This window comes from Apteryx mantelli, chromosome 4 (genome assembly GCF_036417845.1).
Source record: "Apteryx mantelli isolate bAptMan1 chromosome 4, bAptMan1.hap1, whole genome shotgun sequence".
Classification (NCBI taxonomy): Eukaryota; Metazoa; Chordata; class Aves; order Apterygiformes; family Apterygidae; genus Apteryx; species Apteryx mantelli.
In genome coordinates, this window is record NC_089981.1 from 19,222,527 (window position 1) to 19,248,371 (window position 25,845).

At 55.5% G+C, this 25,845-nt stretch overlaps 3 protein-coding genes across 4 annotated transcripts; 2 read left to right on the forward strand and 1 right to left on the reverse strand.

Annotated features, from left to right (window-relative positions):
- The first annotated feature begins 393 nt into the window (after nt 1–393).
- On the forward strand, nt 394–7,512 carry TCIRG1 (T cell immune regulator 1, ATPase H+ transporting V0 subunit a3). 2 transcript variants are annotated; one of them, XM_067295871.1, is made up of 20 exons: nt 394–489; nt 880–1,049; nt 1,231–1,309; nt 1,464–1,693; nt 1,801–1,898; nt 2,036–2,162; nt 2,250–2,332; nt 2,758–2,851; nt 2,954–3,166; nt 3,615–3,765; nt 3,882–4,021; nt 4,353–4,510; nt 4,586–4,676; nt 4,764–4,882; nt 5,172–5,385; nt 5,925–6,041; nt 6,121–6,231; nt 6,343–6,463; nt 6,571–6,742; nt 6,829–7,512. In XM_067295871.1, the coding sequence occupies exons 2-20, from the start codon at nt 933–935 to the stop codon at nt 6,908–6,910; spliced, it is 2,517 nt and encodes an 838-aa protein (XP_067151972.1). In that variant the 5' UTR covers nt 394–489; nt 880–932; the 3' UTR covers nt 6,911–7,512. The 2 variants fall into 2 exon arrangements, with proteins under 2 accessions (XP_067151972.1, XP_067151973.1); XM_067295872.1 differs by having other exon boundaries at nt 1,804–1,898.
- A 260-nt stretch (nt 7,513–7,772) lies between these two features.
- On the reverse strand, nt 7,773–9,622 carry TBX10 (T-box transcription factor 10). Its single transcript, XM_067295286.1, has 7 exons — nt 9,390–9,622; nt 9,205–9,306; nt 8,808–8,979; nt 8,495–8,650; nt 8,322–8,389; nt 8,149–8,240; nt 7,773–8,056 (listed from the first exon to the last, which is right to left on the reverse strand). The coding sequence occupies exons 1-7, from the start codon at nt 9,620–9,622 to the stop codon at nt 7,773–7,775; spliced, it is 1,107 nt and encodes a 368-aa protein (XP_067151387.1).
- A 12,960-nt stretch (nt 9,623–22,582) lies between these two features.
- Nucleotides 22,583–23,509, forward strand: LOC106487933 (olfactory receptor 5G9-like). Its single transcript, XM_013946741.2, has one exon. It carries the CDS (start codon nt 22,583–22,585, stop codon nt 23,507–23,509), a length of 927 nt encoding a protein of 308 aa, XP_013802195.2.
- Nucleotides 23,510–25,845: the final 2,336 nt, after the last annotated feature.

Below are 25,845 nucleotides of genomic sequence, written 5' to 3' on the forward strand. Positions count from 1 at the left end.
GAGCATCAGCGGAGGGGAACGCTGCAGGAGGGCGTGGGGACGGGGTGGGTGGGTGCAGACCGAGGAGGAGCACGGCAGGGTGGGCAAAGGGGCCCCGGTGCAAGCTTGCAACCGGCTTGGGGGCCACGGGGGGGAGCCCTGCCCGGGAGGGAGGAGAGCTGGGGCTGTGTGGATGGAGGTGGGGAGAGGGGTGTGGATCTCGGCCCGGGGTCCCGGTTGCGGCGGGTGGGGGTGGGGGGTGTGGTGGCGCGCTGTGCCCCGGCGGTGCTGGTGCCCCCCCCCCCCCCCGCTCGGCGCTCCGCTGCCGGGCGGCTCGGTCCCTCCCTCCGCGGCCGGGCCCTTCCTGGGGAAGAGGAAGTGCGGAGCCCGGCCCCGGCCCCGGCCCCGGCGGTGCGCACCCAGGATAGGCGCAGGCAGCGCCGTGCTGCTGCCGCTGCCGCTGCCGGTGTCGGTGCGGCGGGGCCGGCAGCGCCCGAGCATCCCCGGCGGGTGCGCGAGCCGCGCCGGTTCCCCAAAGCGGAGGGTGGGCTCCCCGCTGCCGGGCATCCTGACTCAGAGGCAGCTGAGCTGGGGCTGGGGGGGGCGGGGAGGGGGGGTGGCTGGAAAGTATTTTGCAACCTTCCGCGCTGGGAAAAAGCTGCGTGTGACCCGAGCGAGTCACTTCCTCGGCCCCTGCTGCCGCCACCGCCACCTCGGCTTGCCCAACGGGTGCCGGTCTGGGGGTGGCCTGGCCACCGGTGCCGCCCCGACGGTGGCGAGACTCCCCCCCCCCAAACCCAGCCAGGCCACTGGACGTGCTGCTGTGCTCCCCGTCCTGCGGGCCCCACGGCCTGGCCTTGACGCCCCACGGCTGAGCTGAGCGCTTCTCTCTCCCCCTAGGCAGGTGCCCTGGTGCCCACGCGCTCCCGCTCCGCAGCGGTGCCTGCAGCGCCATGGGCTCCCTTTTCCGCAGCGAGGAGGTCTGCCTGGCCCAGCTCTTCCTGCAGTCGGCCTCAGCCTACACCTGCGTCAGCGAGCTGGGCGAGCGGGGGTTGCTCGAGTTCAGAGATGTACGTAGGGGCTGGGGTGGCCCCCGGAGCGGGGCTCAGCGGGGGGATTTGGCGTGGGCGGGATGGGGGTACGCCACGGGTCGGGGGGATGCGGCGAGGCTGATTGGCCCCACGGCGTGTTGCTGGTCCCCCGGGGCCCTTGCTGGGGGCTGACGTTGACCCTGGTCTCCTCCTTCCCCAGCTGAACCCCAACGTGACCGCTTTCCAGCGGCGGTTCGTGGGCGAAGTGCGGCGCTGCGAGGAGATGGAGAAGACGTTCAGTGAGCGCTGGGGAGCCCTGGGGAGGCGCTGGGCTGGGGGGTAGCATGGAGAAAGGGGCCGTTTGGGGAAGGGTGCTGGGGTCTCCCGGGGACGGGGCAGCCCCGCGGCGCCCTCGCCACCCGCCCGTGCCCTTTTCTGACCGTTCTTCTGCAGCCTTCCTGCACCAGGAGCTGCGCAAGGCCGGGCGGGTGCTGGGGCCGTGTCCTGACAACCCGGCGGCCCCGCTGGCCCGTGACGCCCTGCACATCCAGGAGCAGTCAGAGCAGCTGGCACAGGAGCTGCGCGAAGTCAGCCGCAACCGGGAATCGCTGCACGGGCGCCTCCGGGAGCTGCGCGAGTACCTGCACGTCCTACGCGAGGGCCAGCGCTTCACCAGCCTCCCGGTGGGTCCAGGGTGCCGTGGACACGGGGCCACGGGGGCCCAGCGCTCCCTCGGGGGCTGTGCTGGTGCTCCCCTCCGCTCTGCTCATCTCTTTGCTCCCCGGCACAGCAGGCATCACTGGGCTCCCCACCTCGGCCCCGGGCCCACTCGGAGCGTGAGCCCATCCTTGACCCCTCTGTGAGCCAGCACCTTGACCGCAAAATCAAGTAAATGGGGGCTGGCGTGCAAGGAGAGGGGCTGTGGGGCTGTGGGGGGGGCGTGGAGAGGGGTCGTGGGGCGGGGGGCATGGCCGTAGGGCTGGGGGCCGTGCCCGCCCTTCACCGCTCTGCCTGCGCCCTTGCAGCTTTGTGGCGGGCGTCGTTCACCCGTGGCGGGTGAGTGCCTTCGAGCGGCTGCTGTGGCGCGCCTGCCGTGGCTACCTCGTCGCCAACTTCGTGGAGATGCCTGAGCCCATGGAAGACCCAGCCACGGTGAGCGCGGAGGCGCTGAGGCGGGGGGCTGGCAGGGGAGGGGGTGCTGGGGCTGTCCGGGGCTGACGCGGCCTGCGCTGCCCCTAGGGCGAGAGCATCACCTGGGTCATCTTCCTCATCTCCTTCTGGGGCGAGCAGATAGGGCAGAAGATCCGCAAGATCTCCGACTGGTGAGTGAGCGGCTCCATCGCCCCCCGCCTGGGCCCCTACCCCGTGCCCTGCGCCGTGTCCCCAGAGCGTCTGGCACGTGTGCACCCACTCCCCAATGCCACGCGGTTTTGCTGTGGAAAGGTTTATTTAGCGAGACCCGCTCCTGTCTCCCATCCCTCCCCGGTGCCGCCTGGGCCTGAACCCCTTCCTTTATGTCTGCCTGCCTGCTTCGGTGCCGCCGTCCGACTGCTTTTCCCAGGACATTGCAAGGGAGGCGCTGCCTTGAGCCCCCAGCCGGTCTCTGTGGTCCAGGAGGCTTGTGGGATGCGGGGATGGACATCCTGGCAAACGCCTCCCTGCAGGCAGAGCGCATCCCCGTGCAGGGATGGGTTGGGCTTCCCCAGGGAGTGTTTTGCATCCCCCAACGTGCATGTGTCTGTCCCAGCTTTCACTGCCATGTGTACCCCTACCCTGAGAGCGAGACTAGCCGCACGGACACCCTGACGGGGCTGCTCAGCCAGATCCAGGACCTCAGTGTGGTGAGCTGGACACCGCAGGGATGAAGGGGGACATGCGGCAAGCTGGGGGGGATGAGCACCTAGACCCTCTTGTCCCTGACCCACTGACCCGGGTGCCCACAGGTGTTGGAGGAGACAGAGCAGTACTTGGCGCAGGTGCTGGACAAGGTGATGCTGGTGCTGCCCACGTGGCGGGTGCGGGTGCAGAAGATGAAGGCGGTCTACCTCGTCCTCAACCAGTGCAGCTTCGATGTCACCGAGAAGTGCCTCATCGCTGAGGTCTGGTGCCCCGTGCGTGACCTCACACAGGTGCAGGACGCCCTGCGCCAGGGATCGGTAGGTGTCCCCGTACCCTTCATGTGGGGAGCAGTAGGTGCCCCTGTGCCCTCTGTGCCAGGGATCAATAAGTGCCCCATGCCCTCCATGCCAGGGTTTGCTAGGTGCACCCCATGCTCAGGGAGGGATGTACCCCCCACATCTTGTGCCCACGGTGGGATGTGAACCCCACTTCTTGTGCCTAGGGTGATATGTGCCCCCTCTGCCAGGGATTAGGACACCCCTCTGGTGTCCTGTGTGACTGTACTGCCCCCCCCCCCCCAAGCTCAAGTCCTCCTGGCCCAACCCCTGTGCCATGGCACATGCCCTGTGCAGAGCTTGCAAATCTCCCTGGATTGCAGCAGGATGAGACCTGCTCTGGCATGTCCCTGGCCCCTTGCCCCCATATTGCCTGGGTGCAAGGGCAGCAAGGGCACTGTGGGTCATATGCTGGGTGCCTTCCCTGCAGTATAAGAGCGGCTCAAGCGTGGAGTGCTTTGTGCAGCGCATCCCCACCTCGGAGAGCCCCCCGACGCTCATCCGCACCAACAAGTTCACTGCTGGCTTCCAAAGCATCGTGGATGCCTATGGGGTGGCCAGCTACCAGGAGGTGAACCCTGGTAAGGACCCCTGCCCCAAGCAGGAGTGAGGGGGCCAGGGGCTTTGCAGGAGCAGTGCCTGGGCGGTGAGAGGGCTTCAGGAGGATCCCATGTGACGTGGTCCGTGTACCCCACAGCACCCTATGCCATCATCACGTTCCCCTTCATCTTCGCCATCATGTTCGGGGATGTGGGTCATGGGCTGCTCATGTTCCTCTTTGCCCTCTGGATGGTGCTGTACGAGAATAGCCCCAGCTTGCGGCAGGCCAGCAACGAGGTGAACAGGGCCTGCAGGGGTTGGTGGCATGGCATGGGGTTGGTGGTGTGGAGCAGCTTCGGTGCAGGATGGGTTGGTGTGTGGCAGAATTGGTGGGGGGGAGATGGGGCTGGTGGGGTGAGGCAGGTTTGGATGGGATGGGGTGGGTGGTGTGGGATGGGGTGGTTGTGTGGTAGGGTTAGTGGGGTGAGATGGGTTGGTGGTGTGGGGCTGGGACAGCATGGGGCAGGGTTGGTGGTGTGGGACAGGACTTATGTGTGGGGCAGGGCTGGGGGGGAGTCGTATGGGGCAGGTTGTGGGACAATGTGGGAGCCATCTTTGCTACCCCCAGATCTGGCTGACGTTCTTTGAAGGGCGCTACCTCATCCTGCTCATGGGGGCCTTCTCCATCTACACTGGCTTCATCTACAATGAGTGCTTCAGCAAAGCCACCGTCATATTCCCCTCGGCCTGGAGCGTGGCCACCATGGCCAACCACTCCTCCTGGAGGTGAGACCCCTGGCCCCCTGCGGCCTCTGGCACCAGCCCTCCACCTGCACTGATGCCCCCTCACTCTCCCCACAGTTCTGACTACCTCGCCACTCACCCGTCCCTCACCCTGGACCCCAACGTCACAGGCGTCTTCCAAGGGCCCTATCCTTTTGGAATTGACCCAGTGAGTGGGGGCTATAGGGGGATGGGATGGGACCCTCGGCAGGGTAGCTGAGCTTCTCACCCACTTGCTCTGCTTTGTCCTGGGCAGATCTGGAGTTTGGCCACCAATCACCTCAACTTCCTCAACTCCTTCAAGATGAAGATGTCCGTGGTGCTGGGCATCGTGCACATGGGCTTTGGTGTCTTCCTGGGGGTCTTCAACCACGTGTGAGTCTCCCCTTGTGGTGCCTGCAAGCTCCGGCCATCCCCGCCCACCGCTGAGTCCTGCTAAAGGGCCAGAGCTTGGCTTGCTCAGGGCAGGGCAATCCCTGCAGGGTTGACGGTGGCCGTGGCACCGGGCTGGGGCAGGCAAGAGGAGTCCTGTGTCCTACATCAGTTCGAGGTGCAGGCCCTGTGCAGGCACCTTGTGATACCCCCATGGGGGGCACCTGGCCCACATGGGGACGGGGGCTGCACCATGCCAGGCTGAGCCCCGCTGGTACCTCTCTCTGCCCAGGCACTTCCAGCAGCGACACCGGCTGGTGCTGGAGTTCCTGCCCGAGATGGTCTTCCTGCTGGCCCTTTTTGGCTACCTTGTCTTCCTCATCTTTTACAAGTGGATCAAGTTCAGTGCCGTCAACTCCACGGTGGCCCCCAGCATCCTCATCCACTTCATCAACATGTTCCTCTTCACGTCCAATGACAAAAACCTCCCGCTCTACGAGGGGCAGGTAGCGCCTCCGGCCATGGGGCAGCTGTGGGGGTCCCTGGGCCCAGCTCTCCTCTCTAGCTTGATCCTCTGGCTGGCCTCAGTGTGCTGCCTTCTCCGCTCTGCCTAGTATAGTCCTGCCCCCACGCAGGAGCCCTGCCAAGCCAGGGATGCTGGGCATGCTGGGAGCAGTGAGGAGCCCTGGGGGGCCTGGAGCAGTGGGGATGGGTGTCCCGTGCTTGGGATGGGGTGCATGAGCCTTGGACGCAGTGCTGGGGAGAGGAGCTTCTCCGCAGCCCACCCCTCTGCGTGGTGCCCTCCGCAAGCGTGGCCCCGCTGGACAGCCAGCCTGCATCACGATCAGTGCATCTCCCACCGTTCTTGGCTCAGCCTGGCGAAGCTGCCTGGCTCAGGCGGGACATTGGGTGCTCTGAGCCCAGACTGGAGGCACAGGGCTGCTGGGGTCACTTGAGGGGACCTTGGGCTGGTGTCTCATGCTGGGTGCAAGACTTGGGAAACTGGGGGGCACCATTCAGGACCTGCTCTCCCCTATTCCCACAGGTGCCCGTGCAGACTGTACTGGTGGTGCTGGCTCTGGCAGCGGTGCCTGTCCTGTTCTTGGGAACGCCCCTCTACTTGTACTGCCGACAGCGCTCGCGGGGGATGGGCCACCCTGCGGTAAGATTGGGGACAGGGGGGCACTTGGTTGGGGCCAGGGGATGCAGCAGGGTCTCACCTTCGTCCTGTCCCTGCACAGCCAGTGACCAGGGGGGAGCAGGAGCCGCTGCTGGAGGGACAGGAGGCTGGCAACTCCGTCAACGCCACCAAGGAGGATGTGGAGAGTGGGGCGCATGTCCACGATGCCGAGGTGAGGGCTCCAGCGAATGGGCAGGTGCCTGAGCCTGGCACAGTCAGGGTGGGTGACAGAGCCGGAAGAGCCATGCCCCCCTGACATCCCACGTCCCCTCTGCCTCTGCAGCACTTCGAGTTCTCCGAGGTCTTCATGCACCAGGCGATCCACACCATTGAGTACTGCCTGGGCTGCATCTCCAACACTGCGTCCTACCTGCGACTCTGGGCCCTCAGCCTGGCGCATGCGCGTGAGTCCCCCCATACCCTGCGGGCTCCCCTCTGCGCGCTCTGGGGCTCCTTGCCCAGTGCCCCGGGGCTGGGGAGAGCCTCACCTGGACCGGTGCCCATCCCACAGAGCTGTCGGAGGTCCTCTGGACCATGGTGATGCACAATGGGTTTGTGCGGCTGAACTATGTCGGGGGCGTCGTGCTGGTGCCCGTCTTCGCCTTCTTTGCTGTGCTCACCGTGGCCATCCTGCTGGTGATGGAGGGGCTCTCAGCCTTCCTGCATGCCCTGCGACTGCACTGGTGAGCCCCCGCTGGAGGCACTGGGAGGGGGGACAGGCACAGTGGTGTTCCCCCCACCGGCTCTGACTGTCCCCTCTCCTCGGCAGGGTGGAGTTTCAGAACAAGTTCTATGTGGGTGCTGGGTACAAGCTGTGCCCCTTCGCCTTCACACCCGACGTCTGGGAGTAGGGCTGCCGTGCCGTGCCGTGCCGTGCCATGCCACCCCGCTGCGCTGCCTTTGTGCCTTTTGCAAGGATGCTGTCGCTGGTCCTGCCTGGCCGCTATTTCCCAGAGCCCTCCATTCCAGCCCGGAGCAGTTTATCTTTTTTTTTCCCCCCTTCTCTTTTATGATGGCGAAGAAGTGAGCGGGGCCCTGGCAGAGTGGTGAGGAGGCCAGAGGTGCTACGCTACCCCTGGCACCCAGATGCCCACCTCACCGTGCCCCTGGGATGGAAGCAGGGGGCTCAGAGCATTGGGAAGCAGTGCTGGAAAACCAAGTTCCCTGCTGATGTTAGCCTTTCTGCCCCATTCTACCTGCTGCATTTGCCCTGGGGTGGCAGGGAGGGTGCCCGAGGATCCTGTGCGGGGGGGTCCGTGCTGGCTGCCCAGGTGCAATGGGGCAGGGCTGCATCCCCAGCACCCCCAGGGTGGTGTGCTGGGGCGGGGAGGGGGCACCAAGGGACTGGATGCAGGATACGTCCAGTGATGCTTTTACCCTCCTCTGCTCTTCTGGCCCAGGCAGCCTCCCCGTGCCCTGGGAGACTTTCCTCTGGCAGTGAATAAAAGCCATCTAAGCAGTGCTGTTCCCTGACTGCTCTCAGCCCAGCGCTTAGGGTTTGGGGGGGGCGCATGAGCACCCAGCCCCGGAGGTTTCCATCCCCAGCACACTTGCGCCTCTTCTACCCGCTTTGGCAGGGCTCAGCAGAGGATGAGGGTCGGCATGGGGCATGGCCCGTCCTGTCTGCCCCCACGCCAAGGGGGAAGAGGAGGGCATGGACCCGGAGGGAGGCGTGCGACCCTGACAGGACAGGGGCCGATGCCTGGCACTGCCTCACTGCTGGCTGTAGCCAAAGGCGGGCGCCGGTCCGGTCCCGTAGACGTTGAGCGTGTGGAAGCCGGCGGCCCGCAGGGCGGGAAGGGGGTAGGGCACGGCACGGGGCTTGGCTCCCACGTACACGCTGTGGTAGGCGAGGGGCTGATAGGGGGGCACAGGCAGCTCCGGGAAGCCGGGGGCCCCTGCCGCCGGGACGAGAGCCCGCTGGTGGAGTGGGGCTGGCTCGCGGGGCATGGCTGGCACCAGGTCCCCACTACTGCACCGACGGGTCCTGGGAGCCCCTGGAGGCAGGGAGAGAAAGGTGGAGCGGGTTCAGCACAGCCTGGGGGCTTGTGGGGGACCAGCCCGAGCCCCCCATGCCAAGCACCGCTACCTTTCTCCTGCTTCTCCTTCGGCTGGGAGGAGAGCGCTGCCCCCCGCGTCCGTGACAGTGCACCCAGCAGGGACCCCGCTGGCACCCCAGACCTGCACGAGATAAGTGGACTCAGGGTGGCGAGCAGGTGGCACCGAGCCCCTCATTGTGGTGGCTTGGCAGGGGACAGTTACCAGGCCTCGGGCTCGCAGTCCCGGAAGCCCTTGGCAAAGGGGTTGCTGGCGATCTTCAGCTGTGTGATCTGCAGAGGGAGGAGGAGGAGGAGTGCGGTCAAGGGGTGCCCCACCGTGGGCAGCCTGCTGGCCAGGTGCCCCAGGGTGCCCCAGGGTCCCTCCGTGAGTCTCACCCGGTGGTTTTGGTAGGCTGTCACTGCCATGAACTGGGTTTCAGGGAAGCTGAAGGACTTGAAGTTCTCGTGGGCGAAGCGCTCACTGTCCCGCCGGGGGTCCACAAAGACCACGTGGAAGCGGGGCTGGTACCGGTGCATGGAGTTGAGGATGATCTGGGCAGAGCGGGGAGAGGCGAGATGGGCACCTGTCTGCCACATCTTGCCCTTGGCCCTTCCTTCCCACCACGGAGCCACTCTCTGGAGCTGGGCTCCCTCTCCTGCCCCTGCCCTGGCACGCATCCTCCCACCACCTGAGGTTATGGGGTCTCACGTGGCCGTTGTCGTCCAGGAGGTTGTTGGTGAGCTTGAGCTTGTCAAAGGAGACGATCTGCCGCATCCACTGGGCCCCCTTGGCAGGTGAGTCTGGGTGGAAGTGGACACGGCCGGGCGCCACGGGGTCGGCCCGTCCTGCCACCAGCCAGGAAGAGCTGTGGAAGGCGTATCTGTGGGGATGGTGGTGGCTGAGCACTGGCAGGGATATGACCGCCTCACATGGAGCTGGGTCCTGCAGTGAGCTCTGGCCGCTCAGTCCTGCCCCACGGGGAGCCCGCAGCAGGGCTGTGGGTGAGCATGGACCCCTCTCAGCCATCAACAGTATCCAGGGACCCCACCAGGCCCATCACCACCACCCATCCATCCATCCTGGCCCCAGGTACCCTGGTCCCCACCTGTATCTCTTGTCATCCAGTGGGATGAAATCCATGAGCAGGACGTAATCGGCCAGCGGGTCCAGCCCAGAGAGCTTTACCTGGAAGGTGGGGAACATCCTCCTACGGGGAGGGAGAAGTTGGGGGAGGGTGCTCCTGGGTGCCAAGGACCCAGGAGTCTCTGTCACCTCCACTCCTGCACCTACCTCCCCGCCTTGGTGACGATCATCTCGGTGCCCAGGCGGTTGAACTCCTCCCAGAGGCTGCCCATCTCCAGCTGCACTGCCACGTGGCACACACGCTGGTTCTTCGCGCCAGATCCCGGCCCCTCGGCCCCCAGCCTGGTGCCCGCTGGGGGTGGCCCCAGCAGGCAGGGTCTTCCCGCGGTGCCTGCCCACTCGGGGCTGGCAGGGAAGGGACTCCCCTCTCCTGGCAGCATGCTCAGGCCAGCTGCGAGGAAGGCTGTGGAGGACCGAGGGAGTGTTTCACTGTCGCCCCGGGCCCACCACTCTGTGCCTCTTGTTGCCAGGTTGGGGTCCCTGGCCCCTCACAGTCCCTAGAGCACTCCCATGGTCATAGGGCTGGCCACACACAACAGGGCAGGTCCCCGCTCTTATGTCCCTGCTTGCTTCCCAGATGTGGGAATTGAGCCCATGCAGCCTGCCCCTCACCCTAATTTACTAAATACCCCATCCCATCCTCCCTACACTGAGATGGGGAGAGGACTCAGGCATCCTGACCCCTAGGTGTAGTGTGTTCCCCCCCGGCTCCTTGCACCCACATTCTCTCACAAGGTCGCCGGTGCTGCTGCAACGGGTCACCTGCAATGCCCTGCCTATGTGAGCTGCCACCATTCCTGCCCCATGGTGCCAGCTCCTACTCATCCCTGCGGGAACAGAGGATGGCAAGATAGCCACCACCAATGCACTGACCCTTGGCAGCCCAGCTGCGTTTGGGTCCCTGAATACACCACATGCACCCTGTCACCGCAGGTGCACCCTGGGCTCCCATACAGCACATGAAGCATGGGGGACCCGGAGCTTGGGGCATGGTGGAGGCCACCAGCGGGACCCGAGAAGCTTTGCCGCGGGCGGGTTTTACCTGTCATGAGTGCAGCAAGTGGGTGGGAGGCTGCTGTAGCTCCGGCCCTTGACTCTGCTCAGCGGGGACCCGAAGTCCCCTCCCAGCGCAAGGCAGCACCAGCTCTGGACTCCAGTCCCCCACATCCGTGCTGGGGATTTTATCCTCCTGCTTGGGGGTGGAGACTCCCTGCCCTGGCTGCGCAGTGTGGAGATGAGCAGGACAGAGCAGCACCGGTCCTCGGGGGGCTGGCTGCCTTGTGGCGATGCGGAGCACATCCCCCCTTCCCCAGAGCAGGTTGCCTTGGCTCCTTGATGAGCTGTTGATGGACGGGAGGTGAGCAGTGGCCCTGGGACGGGGCCAGGCTGGGCTGGGATCACCGCTGGTGCTCTTGATCATGGGGCAGGGGTATCCTGGGCCAGGGAGGGCCACGTCTGCCTGTTTCTGGAGCAAAGCAAGACTGTCTCCTTAGCCCTTTCATACAACACATCTGATCTGGGGGAGATTGGAGCTGCTCTGATCCTCTCATTCTGGAGAAAGCCCAGATTGTCCTTGGCAGTGGGATTTGTCTCCTGGATGCCCAGCTCCCCTTGTGAGCAGGAGACAGGCTCCTTGGGCCCTACAGCCTCTTCCTTTCCTAATGACAAAGTCACATCTCACCAGCTCATCATCCCCTAGAGGGGCCCAGCTCTTTGCGTCTGCCCAGGCCCAGCTCCCACCTCTATGAGGACAGCTTGGCCCAGCAAGCCCCCAGTCCTGGACAAGGGTGGTGGTGCACCAGCCCTACTGAGGTTCTTGGCAGCGGAGGAGGCACACATGGCCAAGCCCGTTGCTTGGCACTGGCACTGGCAGCTGAGCCACGGGATCCTTGATCATGGGATAGCGGTAACCTGGGCCAGGGGAGGCCACATCTGCCTGTTTTCATGTTAGGGCAGGTCATGGGGGCCAGGCAGCCCCCAAGGTCTAGGGCAGGAGGAAGGGGACTGCTGAGGGTGTGAGAGCAGGTGCAGGCACGGTGCATGGGGGACCAGGTGCATGCAGATGCAGGGGTGCTGTGCCAGCCAGAGAGCACCGTGGCATGGGGATGGAGAAGGCAGGCATGGGCTTGTGGGAGAAGCTAATCACCTGCCTGCCAGCCTGGTTGCCGGCTGCTGCCAGCCCCCCCAGCCAGCTGTAACGAGCTGGTGGCTATGTGTGGCAGGATGTTATAGAGGGGTCGCTCCCTGAGACCCCTGCCTGAATTAGGGGATGCTGAGAGAGGCAGCAGGAGGCTGGAGGTGGATGTTGTCCCCCCTGCCACCATCCTGGCTCTTAGCACGTTGCAGCTGTCCACGCAACAGCCTTCAGCAGCTCGTCCGACAGCCTGCCATCAGCACCCATTATTAAAAAGCACGGCAGTGTTTTGAGGTCTCTGCAATGTTTTGTTAGTTCACATAATGCCTCTGTGGCTCTGGGGAGGTGCAGGCAGTCCTCCCTGCCAGCCCACCCTAGCTGAATCCCAAACAGCAGTCTCATCTCTCCCCTGCTCCTCTGCAGGGAGGAGTGACACCTTGCCTCCAGTTTTCTGTGTCGGGGACCCCCCAAGCCCACCCACCCATATGGTGCCAGTCCTGCCCAGCATCAGCTCTGGCTGTGCTCAGCCCCAGGGCTCAGGCCCCCTCCATCCATCTTCCTGCTGTCAGCGCGCCCACACCACCTCTCACACCTCCTCATTGCTGCGCTCGATACCTGCCCGACGGCAAGAGACAGGAACTGCCAGTGCTGCTGACAGCAGGAGATGAATGGGGCCGAGTCGGCGCTGCAGGGCACAGGGAAGGAGGGGAGATGAGCCCAGTTGTGGTGGGCGCCAGGGCTTGGGAGCACTGTCCAAGGGGCCAAGGCTGTGGGGTGACTGTCCACCAAGCATCTGCATGGGTACAGACAGGCAGGTTATTAATGAGTCCCTCATTATTATCTTAGCTGCCAGGATCACATCTCATTGCTGGGCTGCAAACATCCATGGGGAGATCCCGGCTGGTGGGTGCTTGTCCAGCTCTGTGCTGCCTGCCCTTGTCCCTGCCCCTGGGCCTGTGGGCTCTGCTCTGCCGGGTTTGGGTGCTTTGGGTATGTGGCTGAGTCTGCTGCCTTCTGCCCCTGGAAACCCTGGATGGGGCTGTCTCATCAGACCCAGAGCTGGGGTTGGTCTCATGGATGCCACCAAAGGATGAACCCAGGGAAACGGAGGAGGCGCTGAGACTAGTTCTGCGCAAGGATGCCCTTGGGGCTTGCTGTGGGTGCTGTTCCCCTGGCAGCACCTCAGGATGCCGCGGCAGCCCCTGCTCCAGCCTCTTCCCTGGGCTTCCCCTGCTCTGAGTGCTGTCAGCCCCACGTCCACCCCACTGCCACACTGATCCCTTGCTTTGCTTCTCCTGCAGGCGCATGGCAGCAGCGCTGAAGCAGATGCTGCATCCACAGAGCGGTGGAAGTGCTGGGCTCTGGGCTCCAGTGCTGGAGAAGAATCACGGTACCAGGCCACACAGCCTGCTCCCTCCCCACGTCCCACACCAGGCCAGGAGGCACCACCTGGAAGAACATGCAGGACCATGGACTGGCTGTACCAGCGCAGCCCGTGGTAGGAAGACAGACCAAAGGAGAGGCTGTGTCATGGCTGAGGATGGGGAGTGAGACTAACTGCCTAACTTCTGCAACGTGGTGCTCCTGCAAGAAAAAGGAGGAACAGTGTGCAGGTGGGAGTAGCAGAGGGGACATTATGTGCAGAGATTGAACTGGAGGCCATGTTCCTCCCCAGCTCAACCAGTTCATTTACACAATGCCTGCCTGGACATGGAGTGTTCAGGATTCCCACAGGTGCATGTTTGAAGGAGCCACAGAGCATGCCTGCTCCTGTGCACCTATACTGGGGTATTGGCTACATGGCCTGGACAGTGCAGGTCAAACCAGAGGACTGTGTCTGCACCAAGCCTGTGTGCTGGATGAGGCACTTCAGAGCTGGGACCTGCCTGATCGAGATCGCAATCTTACAGGAGCTGGGGCTCCTCTGTGACCCCCTCATTAATGCAGGTGGCTTTGGAAAAGCTTGTCCAAGGTGTCCTGTCCGTGGTGGTGGGGGAGGTGGTTGCAGTACTACTGCTCTGTCCTCACCTTGTACATGGGTCACTAACAGCCTCCCAGGGGTCTTCGCTTTCCAGCAATGCCCGGGTGATGGTGACAGTGAGCAAGGGCTCTAATCCTTCCCCATCAGAGGCTTGGCAACTGCTCGCTTCAGCAAAGCCAGTCCTTTCCTATAAACTTGGACTATTAACTTAAGCAGCAGCTCAGGTTTCACTTTTGCGTACGGGTTTGGTGCTTAAAATCCTTCCCAATTCCTTGCAGCCATCATATAGGGAAAGGAAAATTTTCAGACCTCATACTCTGGTGATGTCTTGGGTGGCCAAAGTGGGCTACACGGACAGCACGGTCTCAGCTGGAGCTGAGTTTTTTGGACTGGGACTGATGCAAGACAGGAAGGGATTAGTGACTGTCTAGGAGGCCAAAAAGCACCAAAAGGATGCTTGGGACTGTCTGATGGGACACAGTCCTCATCCCCTGTCCTGGTCCATAGGGCCTTAGCCCTGCAGATGGCTCCCCAAGACTGAAATGTCCACCATAGCTCTGCACATCTCCCCTCCTTCCCTGTGCCTTGCAGCGCCAACTCGGCCCCATTCATCTCCTGCTGTCAGCAGCACTGGCAGTTCCTGTCTCTTGCCGTCGGGCAGGTATCGAGCGCAGCAATGAGGAGGTGTGAGAGGTGGTGTGGGCGCGCTGACAGCAGGAAGATGGATGGAGGGGGCCTGAGCCCTGGGGCTGAGCACAGCCAGAGCTGATGCTGGGCAGGACTGGCACTGCATGGGGCAGACTGGGTTGGGGAGATGCTCAAGATGTTTCTCAGTGCACAGCATGCCATTTCGGGGTCCCATCTGCTGCAGGCAGAGCTTCCACACTGTGCATCATGCTCACTCACTGGAAGAAGCTGCTGCCACTCCACAAGGGTATCCCCAAGGCATTGCAGGGGTGAACCTGAGAGCAAGGAACATCTGCCAAAATCCCTTCCCTGGGCTTTGGGGAGCTTGTCCTCAATACAGGCTCTCAGCCAGGGAAAACACAGCTAGACACCACTGAGGGCAAAGACAGAGAGACTGGGAATTTCCCAGTGTGGGGTTAGGAGGTAAGGAGTTGCTTCACACCCAGGCTTGCAGCTGGGTGCTAGCAGTGAAACTCCCTGGTCCACACTTGAGTGCTGGCTTACAGGCAGCTGCCTCCTTCAAAGAGATCTCCTTGCATAGTGTCTCCAGTTATCTAAAAATGTGAGGTATGTCCTCAAAATCAGGTGGTGGACTTAAAAACCACAAGGCTTTTGAAAGTGATTGTTGTATTTCTGAGACAGTGTTAGCTTGATTATTTTTTTCACTTCTTTCTTCCCAAGGCTACAAACCTGTTCCCCTCTCCCATATTTTTAGTAAATGAAAGCTGAGATTCCCCTGTAACTACAGCCCTGCAACGACAAGGCATCAGAAAGCAGACTCGTCTGCCAGGAGAGCTGTCCCAGGAGAGCACTGACCCCACTGATGCCTTCAGGATGGACAATGCCAGTTAGGGAAGAGTTTCTTAGCACCCAAGTATTTGAAGGTGATAAACATGGGACCACTTTAAATAAGACCATTTTACATGACATTCTGGAGTGGCTGGTCTTTGCAGAATTTCCTCCTCTGTAGTAGAAGAAAACTTTATTGGCATTTTTTCTTGGTGTTTCCTAGCAGGTTTAAAAATGTCCCTTTTGCTTTGTTTCTCCCTGCAGTTTGAGACTCATATTTTGTTATGGAGCCTTGTGGAAGGGGTGGAGAAAGTCCAACACAGAACAGAGAAAGAGAGAGGCAAGCAAGAGAGGTCCCTCCTTTTAGGAGGTGATGCTTCGGCTTGGTGAGAGTCTGCCCAGCTCTTGGTTTCATGCAGAGAAAACAAATGATGCCAAGCCTGAGTGATCCAGGCTGCTGCTGCACTGGATAGTGAGTTCTGCACAAGCTGCATGAGATGCACTGAGGGTGGCTACCTTGTATGTCATGCAAAAGTGGGGACACTTCTAGGCAGCAGAGAGCAGTGCTTCTGCATTTTGAAGTGCTCCTGGGTGACCCTGAGAGCACGTTCCCCTCCCTGTGTGTCTGCATTGCAAAGGGGTGTTTGCAATTTCCTGTCATTTCCTGCGCTGTAGCAGATGCAGAGCAGGAGGGTGGGGGAACTAAGGCAACCAGGGAACAGTACGGAGGTGACATCAAAAATGAAAGGGGAAGGAGGCTTGTCCTGGGGTTAATAGCTCCAGCTGCAAGCCCAGAATGTGTCAGGGCACTGGAGGAGGGAGCACAATGCCTTCTGGAGGCTGACAGCTTGGGGCAGGGGGTTGCTGCAACCTGTTGTTAATACTCCTGGGCTGTTTCTCTTCCAGCTCTGGGTAATGAGCAACAAAAGCCTGGAAGACCTGCAAATGGTAGGAGACCTTGTGCTGCACAGCTGTACTGAGCAATTAGCAGGGAGCAGAGACAGTGACCAAGTCAAGTTTCCCTCTGGGAGATAATGAAAAAGATGGACATATGGAGGAGTTGCCCTGTCAGAGGCCCTAGTGCTTGTGTCTTAGGTTTTCTTACCCTTACAGAATGATAAAACAATCTTAGATCATGGCCTATACCCCTTAATGAGGCTCTAGAAGGGTTTTAAAACCTCAGATCCTGGACACACCCTAGTGGCCTGCTCTCAGCTCTGGACATTGTCAGGGAAGGGCTATAGAAATCTGTCTCAGAAATGTGAAGATCCAGGACAGGGGAATGGTTTGTGCTGATAGCACCACCTTAGTAGGTCAGAGAGGTCCCAGCATATTTGCATGGCACTACTCAGGACACCCAGTTCAGGAGACGGGGAACAGTGAGAAAATCCTACTGACACACTGGGGTGGGGCAACATGGAAAGGCTCATCCCACCCAGCTCTGAAAGGGTACAAAAAGACACATCCAAACCCAGCATGCTATTTCCAACCTGGGAACCAAAGAGGTGCAAGGAGGACTTGATAGCCACTGTCCTTCATCTTCTGTGTCATTGCAAGGGTTCCTGGGCAGACTGCTTGGATGCAAGCACCTTAGTGGCTGCATGCTTCAAACTGCATGCCCTGGGGACTGACTGCTGAACATATTGCTTGGGCACACACATCCTGGTGCTTCTGAGTACGTGAGAGTAAAGGCGTGAGAGTAAATGAGAGAAGCCGGTTTTGTTTCAGTTTTTTCTTTTAAAATAAAACCACTTCTCTCATCTAGGGTCTCATTTGCTACACTTGATAGAATGTTGCAACACCTTTCTAGATGGTTGTATACTGTAACCTGCTTTGGAAAACCTCTGTGCTGCATTTACTGTTCATAAGGAGACCTAGTTTTTGATTGTACTTCTAGTTCCCATTCCTTACAAGAGAAAAAATCAAAGAGATTTAGGGAGACCTGCTATGGGAATTCCTTAAAAACCTTTCCCAGGAAGACTTTATAAGGCTTAAATATCCACTACCATACTGTCACCTGGGGGACAAAGATGACATTCCTCAATGCATCCTAGGGGTTACTGACATGTGAGATATTAGGAGAGTCTTTTTTTCCTATAATGTTGGAAATACTGCAGTGGACAGCACTATGCAAGTTCCCACACAGATGGATTTCAGAGCTCCTGCTCCTGGCTCGGAAGAAGAGGTAAGAAACCCAGAGTGGCTGCAAAACCTGTTCCTTTGTTGGGAAAAGGTGACCTGACCACAGGAATGAGAAAAACGAAGCCCTACAAAAGGACTTCCAAGCAGTGAGTGCCCTCTGTTCCCTCGGTGTGGATCAGACAGTGCAGGGACAAAGGAGAGGGGCTGTAGCCCTTCAGCTGAGGCTGTCTTTGCCATGTGGTCTTGGCCTGGCAGGGCTAGGAATAGCCTGTTGGCAATGGAGCCACCCAGACATTTACCATGGACAATTACCAACCACTACGACCCCTTGCTGGGGGATGCAGATGGAGTTCATACTGTCTGCACCTTCAGGCAAGGACAAGCTTCATTCACAGAGCCTAATTTGGGGGTTTGCCTGCCCAGGGGCCCAGCACATCCTTCATGTTCCTTTCACACTAGGAAATGGAGAACTTCCGTGCATGCAGCATCCTTAGGATAGCTTTAGCACATAAGCTCCTTCACAGAGTTGGAGTAAAAGCCCATCAGAAAGGCATGTGTATCTGTTCACAGAGTCCAGGTCTGCTCTAGCTTGACAGAGAGGGGAACAGAGCTCTGACTCTTTAACTGGCTGACCAACAGATACAGGGGAAGCATGAACTCCATGCATGCAGATTGATCTGCCTGGACATATTAAAGCAGAAGAAGTTCTTGCATGGAAATGAACATATTGCAAGTGCGTCTGAATACATGGCCTGCTCCCCATGGAGGGGTGGGGAATGGAGGTACTAAGAAAGGGAGGACAGGAGAGTGCAGGAAGCACTGGGGAGTTGGAGGAAGCAATACTAGAGTACTGCAGACCAAATGGCCATCTGGGCCAGCTCCTGCTGACTCTCTCGTGTCTCAGCATCACCATCTGTTGGCCAGAAACGATTATGATCCAGATGTGGTCTCTGTCTCTTAAGTCTGTAAAACCCTAATGCTTAGAGGCTAAGGGAGTGTCCAGCCCTATCTGACTTTATATTAATTCTTCTTCACCATGAGTGGAGGCAGGGTCTTAAACCTGGCTGAACTCTGGTGGCAATCCATGTGATTTTTGTTTTCTTTTCTGTGTGTAGCTCCAAAAGTTTTCAATCTGCTGCCCTATACCATGTTCTGCAAAGGGTATGGGTCAAGACTTTTGAGTCTAAGCTAATTGCCCTCTGCAAAATATACTGTGTGACCCTATCCCACACTGACAGGTAGTTTGTGCTGACCTCAACACTCACCATCATTAGCTGTGGAAGAGCCACAGAAGGAGGAATATCCTAACTTCCATTGGGCTTGGAAATCTGCAATCAGAGCCACTGGAAATAGGGCCAGCCCTACCATTTTTCTTTGTGTCTTCAGAAGACCACTGTTTTCCCCACTTGCTGTCCCACTGAGTCCTTTTTCATGCTCCAAGTTTGATCCCTCTTGTCATCTTCCTGCCGGCTTTGGGCCTCTCTCCCTCAAGCTCTCAGGTCCATTTTCTCTTTCAGCTGACACATTTAAGGTAGGTGCCTGATGACTGCCAAAAGGCAAGTGTTGTTCCAAGCATCAAGAAGGAGGACCCAGGAATTACAGACTGCCTCACTCCTTAGGAAGATTATGAAACAAATCAACCTGGAAGCCCTCTCCAGGCAGATGAAGGATGAGTAGGTGATTATGAATAGGCAGCATAGATTTACCAAGGGCAAATCAAGCCTAACTGAGCTGATTGCCTTGGATAATGAGATGACTGGCTGTGTGGACAAAAGGAGAGCAGTAGATGACCTACATGTCAAGCAATGTTTCTGGCACGATCTTCCATTGACTTCTTATAGTCAAACTCATGAGATGTGGTTTGCCTACATGGAATTTAAGGTGGGTAGAAAACCGGCTGGATTGTTAGGGTCAAAGGGTGGTGAGGAATGGTACAAAGTCCAGCTGGTGGCTGGTTACTAGTAGCATTTCTCAGGGCTTGATACTGGGACTGACACTGCTGAAAATCTTGATTAATGACTTGAGTGAAAGGACAGAGTGCACCCTCAGCAAGTTTGTGGATGATATGAAATTGAGGGGAGCAGTAAATGCCCTGGAGGGCAGGGCCTCTATTCAAAGGGACTGTCAGGGCCCTGAGTACACCAACAGGCCTTAATTGCCATAACTATTCTCTCCTGGGGCCTCCACCCACACCCTCTGCCCATGGGTCAGGGGCTCCATTTAATCTCAGTCCTGGGCCTTCAGTCCCTACCCGAGCTATGTTGTAGGAGTACTGGTCTCTAGCCTTGACTCTGGCCCCACCTCCTACATGGACCTTGGACCTATGCTGTAGCAAGCTTGTTTCCTGGATGGAACCCTCATACCCTTGTCTCCAGTCCTGTTTCTGGCTCCATCTCCTTTTGCTTCTGCCTGGACTCCCTGGATGAACCCTGGGGCCTGTTTTTCTGCTTGTGGTGCCTGGAGATGTCAGTGGTCCCCATAATCAACCCCTGGCTCTACCCACAGTGTCCCCTGCAGGACAGCAACCTGTTGCTGCATGCATGGCCTGCAGTGGGGTGCCCCTCAGCTACCATTCCCTTATGGAGCAGCCAGCCCTGACTAAACCCCGACAGGGACCTCAACAAGCTTGAGATGTGGGCTGACCAAAAATCATGATCGGCTAACCTGAATGCTGTGTCCTGCATCCTGGATGGGCTCAGGGCAAGTGGATGAAGAGCAGCTTGGTAGTAAAGGACCTGGGGGTTCTGGTGGACACCAGCTTGTCCACAAGTCAGCAGGGTGCCCCTGCAGCTAAAAAAGGCCAGCCACTTCCTGGGCTGTGTTGGCAAGAGTGTGGGCAGCAAATCGAAGGAAGGGGTTGTTCTCCTCTATTTAGCACTAGTGAGACCACATCTGGAGTATTAAACTGAGTTTGGGGCTTCCTAGAATAAGAAGGACATTAATGCACTGGATTGAGTCCAGTGGAGACCACTAATCTAGTCAGGGGGCTGGAACATATGATACATGAGGAGAGGCTGAGAAGAGCTGGTTTGCTTTCCCTGGAGAAGAAATGATCTTTTTGGTGTCTTCAAATACCTTGTGGGTGGATAAAGGGAAGAGTAGAGCCAGATGTTTTGGAGGTGCACACTGGCAGTGTGAAAGGCAAAGAACCAAGCTGCAACACAGGAAATTCTGATGAGATATTAGGAAAAAAATGTTTCACCATGAGGGTGGGCAAACGCTGGAAGGTGTCTTGAAAAAGTGTATGAGTCACAGTAAGGGAAATCCTAGTTGGATATTGGAAAACAGAAAGTGAGGCTGGTCAAACACTAGGAGTTTCCCAAGCAGGTTGTAGAATTTCCATCCTTTGAGAATTTTAAAATAAAACTGGACAAGGCCATGAGTGACCCAGTCAATCTTTGAAGTTCTATCTGTCTTTGAAGTTCCCCTGCTCTGTGTTGGGGTTTGGACCAGATAACACCCAGAGGTCCTTTCCAATCTCAAAAATTTGACTCTGTGATTGTATAATTCCATTTCTGTTGTGCATGGCAAAGTCAAACTAAGCACTTCTGGAGTTGTTATTATCTCTGAGAAGTTGTTCAAAAAATGGACATGAAAGATAGGGTGTGGTTCTGTGGTTTGTCCTCTTTGATTTCCTTGATCCAAAGCCCCATTCTTCAAATGAGCTGAGGTCATCTCCTCCGGGTATGCTTCTCCAAACTGAAAAGTGTAGAGAAAAGATAATGACCTGCTTTGAGCTCTTTAATGCTCCAGAGACTGAAAGAGATTCTCAGTCTCCAAATCTCCATATTAGGTGAACTAATAAGAGTGTTTAGTGAAGGTGGCTTGTTTTCAAGTTCTGCTGTACAGCTTAAGTCAGGTGCTTCGCCACATCTGTATCTCTCTGAGATTTTTCAAGAGGGAAGCAGAGAGAAGTATTACTGAAATGTAAGTGAGTCTTATTGTTTTTCAGCCTTAGTTGGAATTCCCAGTACCAGACCCATGAGCAAGGAAATAGTGTCTCCACCAATTTCCCATAGTTTTCTCTTGCAAAAAGGAAATGGCTCAGAGAGGAAGAGACAGGGAAGACAGGGACAAGTGACAAGGAACACTTGTGTGGGTTTTGTATCCCTCACCCCTAGACATCTGCATTGCAGTCATCTGTGTGTGTTCTGTGCACACTGTGCTCCGTTTGTGGAAAAGGGAGAGTACAGGTCAGCTTTTTTTATTTGAACTTTCCTCTCTGTGGGAGAGACCCCCTCCATGCTTTCCCAGCACCTGTCTTTCTACATAATCCTTCTGAAACCTCTTCCTGTCCTTATTTCATGCTCTCCCTGCAGCGTCCTGGGTTTCAGTTCCTCTGTCAAAGATTTGTCCTTCCAGCAGTAGCTACCTGGATGAGTTACTTCTGGCGCTTTTACAGGTTTGTAATTCTAGCTTTGCTGATAGCATAGGAACAACTCTTCATTCCTTCCCAACCCAGTTTGTTCTTTGTAAAAGCCTCCTGTGCCTGCCTCAGTGGAGTCCTTGTCATTTCATTGTCGGTTCTTTAAAGATGTTTTTTCTGTGTTGCCCAGACTGGGAAGCTCTGATGTTGGTGAGAGGGAAGAGTGATGTTTCTTCTGGGGTATGACACTCTGTACTTTCTTCCCAAAACAGGCAACTTACTGTTCTGTCTCTCCTTACTACACAACCATTGAGAAAGCAGATCTGGAGATTACATTATCAGAGTGTATGCTCAGGCAGCATTCTCTCCCCATTGACCAGAAAGGACTCCTGGGTGAGGACCAGAACCATTCCCATAATGAATATTTAGGGAGTTTACTGTTGGAGATGGGGCATATCCAAAGACTGATTTCCCTCCTTCTCCCCCAGTATTTTCAAGGAGAGATTGTTCAACTTCTGGGGTTGCCCATTTTCATTTATAGACTGTAGGGACAGGCCAAAGAACTAGGAAATATTTGTACAGATAAAACAAGATATCAGGAGTGAGGGGAGGCCAATATAATCCTCTGTGTCTTAAGGTTTCATAGTTATGAAAAAGAAGTCTCAGCACAGAGGGAAGAAGCAGATGGGTAGCAAATGCCTACGAGAAAGATGATGAATAGTTATTGTCCTACCAGACTTCTGTCCTGCCTATGGGAAGATGAGCAATGTTACCTTGTAAAAGCACTTTTTCTGTGTTTCAGATTGAGTCATATAATTTCAGTGTCCCAAACTGAACAATCTATCGCAGAGCATGAAATCCAGCACCAAGGTGAAGCTACTCTGGTTAGTAAACTTAGTACAACTTTCCATAATGGTCATTGCCAAACAACCAGTTCAAAAATGAACTAAAGGATGAGACTGTTACACACCATGCTATGCCTAGGCATTTTACAGCTTGAGCAGAACTTGGCTTTTGCAGCACCTGGTTTATTTTACCCACTCTCTGAGAAGCCATTTGAGAAGCTGTTTCTAATTGATCTGTGTCTAAATTTTCCTTTAGATCTTGCATGACTCTCTCTTTACAGCACCAGTGACAGTGCCCACTGGAGAAGTTTTTCACCTGGGAGATACATGCCTGTAGTAGCAAGGAATTAATGATCTTCCCCTGTATACTACACACAGAAAGCGTGCATCAAACTAATGGCAGAAAGCAACTGCACCCAAATGACTGAATTCATTTTAATGGGGCTCGCAGATGATCCAGTGATTCAGGTTACCCTCTTTCTGATGTTTCTGCTCATCTATCTTGTCACCATCCTGGGGAACCTTGGGATAATCACATTAATCAGGACCAGTCCTCAACTCCACTCCCCCATGTATTATTTCCTGGGCAATCTGGCTTTTGTGGACCTCTGTTCTTCCACAGTCATCACCTCCAAGATGCTGGTTGATTTTATGTCAGAGGAGAAGACTGTTGCTTATGCTGGGTGTCTAGCTCAAGTGTTCATTTTTGATATTTTGGGGATTACTGAATGTTTCCTGCTGGCTACGATGGCATATGACCGTTACGTGGCCATTTGTCATCCCCTGGTATATTCGGTTGTCATGTCTCCGAGACTCTGTTTCCAGCTGGTGATTGGGTCGTATCTGGTTGGACTGATGAACAGCATGGGTCACACCATGGGCATATTAAACTTATCTTTCTGTGGCTCCAATGTCATTGATTTGTTTTTCTGTGACATCTCTCTTCTGATTTCACTCTCAACTTCCGACACCACCCTCAACTGCATCATTCTCACAACTTCTGCTAACTTATATGGTGTTTCCAGCAGTCTCATTATCCTGATCTCCTACATTGTCATCCTCTCCACCATCCTGAGGATCCGCTCAGCCAAGGGCAAACGCAAAGCCTTCTCCACCTGTGCCTCACACCTGACTGTTGTGAGCATCTTCTATGGGACATCGCTTTTTATTTATTTAAAACCAAGCTCAGAAAACTCAAGAGGAGAAGATAAATGGGCTGCGGTGTTCTACACAGTAGTGACTCCTATGCTGAACCCCTTGATCTACAGCCTGAGGAATAAGGAAGTAAAAGAGGCTCTGAGGAGGATCACAAAAATAAAATGAAGCTCAATGTTGTAAGTTTATGGTCAGAGAGAATGAAGGTGACATGCTTAGGTTTTGATGAAATATCTCAGATTGACAATATTCTTTGGGTTTTCTTCACTCTGACTTACATGATGCATTGGATGATTCATTATCCTCAGTTGGTTCAGGATTAAGTCAGTTAACTGATTAAACTGATAAAACTCAGTTCTCCAGTTGCTGATAACTGTTTTCAGTAGTTAATTTAAACTAATGAAGACATAGGCAGAGGACTACAAGCATGCAATTTTCATCATCTTACATTTTGTTTTCTTGCATTTATTCAATCTCATGTACCAGGCCAAAGCCTTTCATACATAAAATTTAATCCAGAAGAATATTTCAAAAATTCCTATAATTGGTTGGACTCAGATCATGAACTATGGCATGTGCTACTTCACTGGTACTTAATGAGACCACCACAGCACATCTGTGGTGCATAGTTTTCTGTTACCTAAAAAGGTAGATTGCAGATTGTGGACTGTCTCTTGTACTTAGCAAATCAGAGTGATTATGGGGTGAATTCTATTATTCTACCGAATAAAATTCCATTTCAAGGAAGTGTTGTAAGGTCATTAAGGGCCATAATAACTGGCCTCAGGACATCAACACCTTTAGCAAGAAAATTACAGATGACAGAAGATAACTGGCATGGTACCCAGGAAATTATTTTGCTTGTTCATATTGAAACCTCATTAAATGACTAACAGTAGGATACATCTCATTTAATTTTAAATAGCTGAAAATTTAACTTTAAATATGATATTCAGATGACCAATGAAGAAATACACACACTTCTAAAGGGCACTTTTATCTTAAGATACAGTAGCAATGAATCTCCTGCAGTCTACCTGCAAAGAGAATCTCTGGAAGACACACAAAAAGTGCATTGCCTTGAATATATAAAAAGCAAAAATGCTCCAATTATTTTCTCATTTATAGGTCATTTATAGTGAATTACTTTTGTTTTACACCAGCCCATATAGACTGCAATGTCCTTAAGAACCATGGTGAGATCTGGAGTGATGGCTTAGTCCTAGTGATATCCTAGAATCATGTAATATTTAGGAGTGAAGGGGTCAGAGGGAGAAACTGCTCAGTTCATGTGGATTAAATCAAATCAGGATCAAAGTGGTTTACCGATTTATTAACAACATGTAATTAACAGGGAAGCCATGAACTATACGTTCATGGTCAGCATCAGAAGTGCAATAAAGCTGAATCCTTCTTTGTTTCCAAAGTCTCTTGGTAATTTCCTGGTTACTGTTTAATCCAGCTAATGGTCATCTTCCTCTCTAGCATTATCAGTCTGGGGCAAACTCCCTCTCAGACAGTACTGGGTGTTTCACCCGCACACTATTTATATTCACATTCCTCTCTTATCAGCTGTTGCTATCCAGGCCATCTTGCCAGCGGAGGAGCTGTGCAGGCACTCACAGAAGGAATCGCTGGAGCTCTCTAGTACAAACTCCCACCCTGGACCCCTGTACCAGTGTTTGACCAGCCTCACAGTGATTTTTTTCCCCTTATATCTAATCTGAATTTCCCATGTTGCAAATTTTGTTCATTGTCTCTTTTCCCGTCCCTGTGAACCCCGGAGAAAAGCCTGACTCCATCTTCTCCACACTTTTCCATGTGGGAGTTGAAGACAGCAATAAGATCTCCTCCTTGCCTTCTCTTTTCCAGGCTCAGCAAACCCAATTCTTTTGGCTTCTCCTCGTATGTCTTGTGCTCCAGCCCCCTGACCACTGTGGTAGTCTCCACTGGACTTTTTCCAGTATGTCAACACCTTTCTTACACTGGGGAGCACTAATGCAGACATAAACATTATCGGCCCTAGCATTGCTACCCAAGGAATGCCACCATTAACCTTCATTATGTTGATAATGCATTTAGAGAAGCCCTTCTTGTTGCCATTCCCATTCCCCCCTAGCTTCAACACCAGGTGAACTTTGCTTTCCCAACTACAGCTCTGCATATTCCCACAAGGTCTTTCTATTCCTCCTGGCTAGCCCATCCCTGCTTCCACCATTTTTTCCCCACTTTCTTTCACTTTCTTTTATCCATAACTCTTTACCATTTTCCCCATTGCTGAGAACATAAGTAGCAGATAGCAAATGTTTTGTTGTCATATTTGGCACTTAGAGATAGAAACACCCAATTCACCACAGAAAATCTCGGTCTCAGAGTTATTTGTAATATGAAGCACATAATACATTTGCTATTTATATCAAGTCAAAGAGAGTAAGATATTATTCTTTCATTTATTGTTTCTCTATTCCTGAAGAGAGTTACAAAATGGTACTTAGCCATAGTTA

Bases quoted from the DNA above. Each gene is read 5' to 3' on its own strand.
- TCIRG1 (XM_067295871.1), top strand. From the start codon at position 933: ATGGGCTCCCTTTTCCGCAGCGAGGAGGTCTGCCTGGCCCAGCTCTTC. The intron at 2,333-2,757 runs GTGAGTGAGCGG...TGTCTGTCCCAG, and splicing joins ATCCGCAAGATCTCCGACTG to CTTTCACTGCCATGTGTACC. The intron at 6,464-6,570 runs GTGAGTCCCCCC...CCCATCCCACAG, and splicing joins CCTCAGCCTGGCGCATGCGC to AGCTGTCGGAGGTCCTCTGG.
- TBX10 (XM_067295286.1), bottom strand. From the start codon at position 9,622: ATGCTGCCAGGAGAGGGGAGTCCCTTCCCTGCCAGCCCCGAGTGGGCA. The intron at 9,307-9,389 runs GTAGGTGCAGGA...CCCTCCCCGTAG, and splicing joins ATCGTCACCAAGGCGGGGAG to GAGGATGTTCCCCACCTTCC. The intron at 8,651-8,807 runs GTGAGACCCCAT...CGCTCTGCCCAG, and splicing joins TCCTGGACGACAACGGCCAC to ATCATCCTCAACTCCATGCA.
- LOC106487933 (XM_013946741.2), top strand. From the start codon at position 22,583: ATGGCAGAAAGCAACTGCACCCAAATGACTGAATTCATTTTAATGGGG.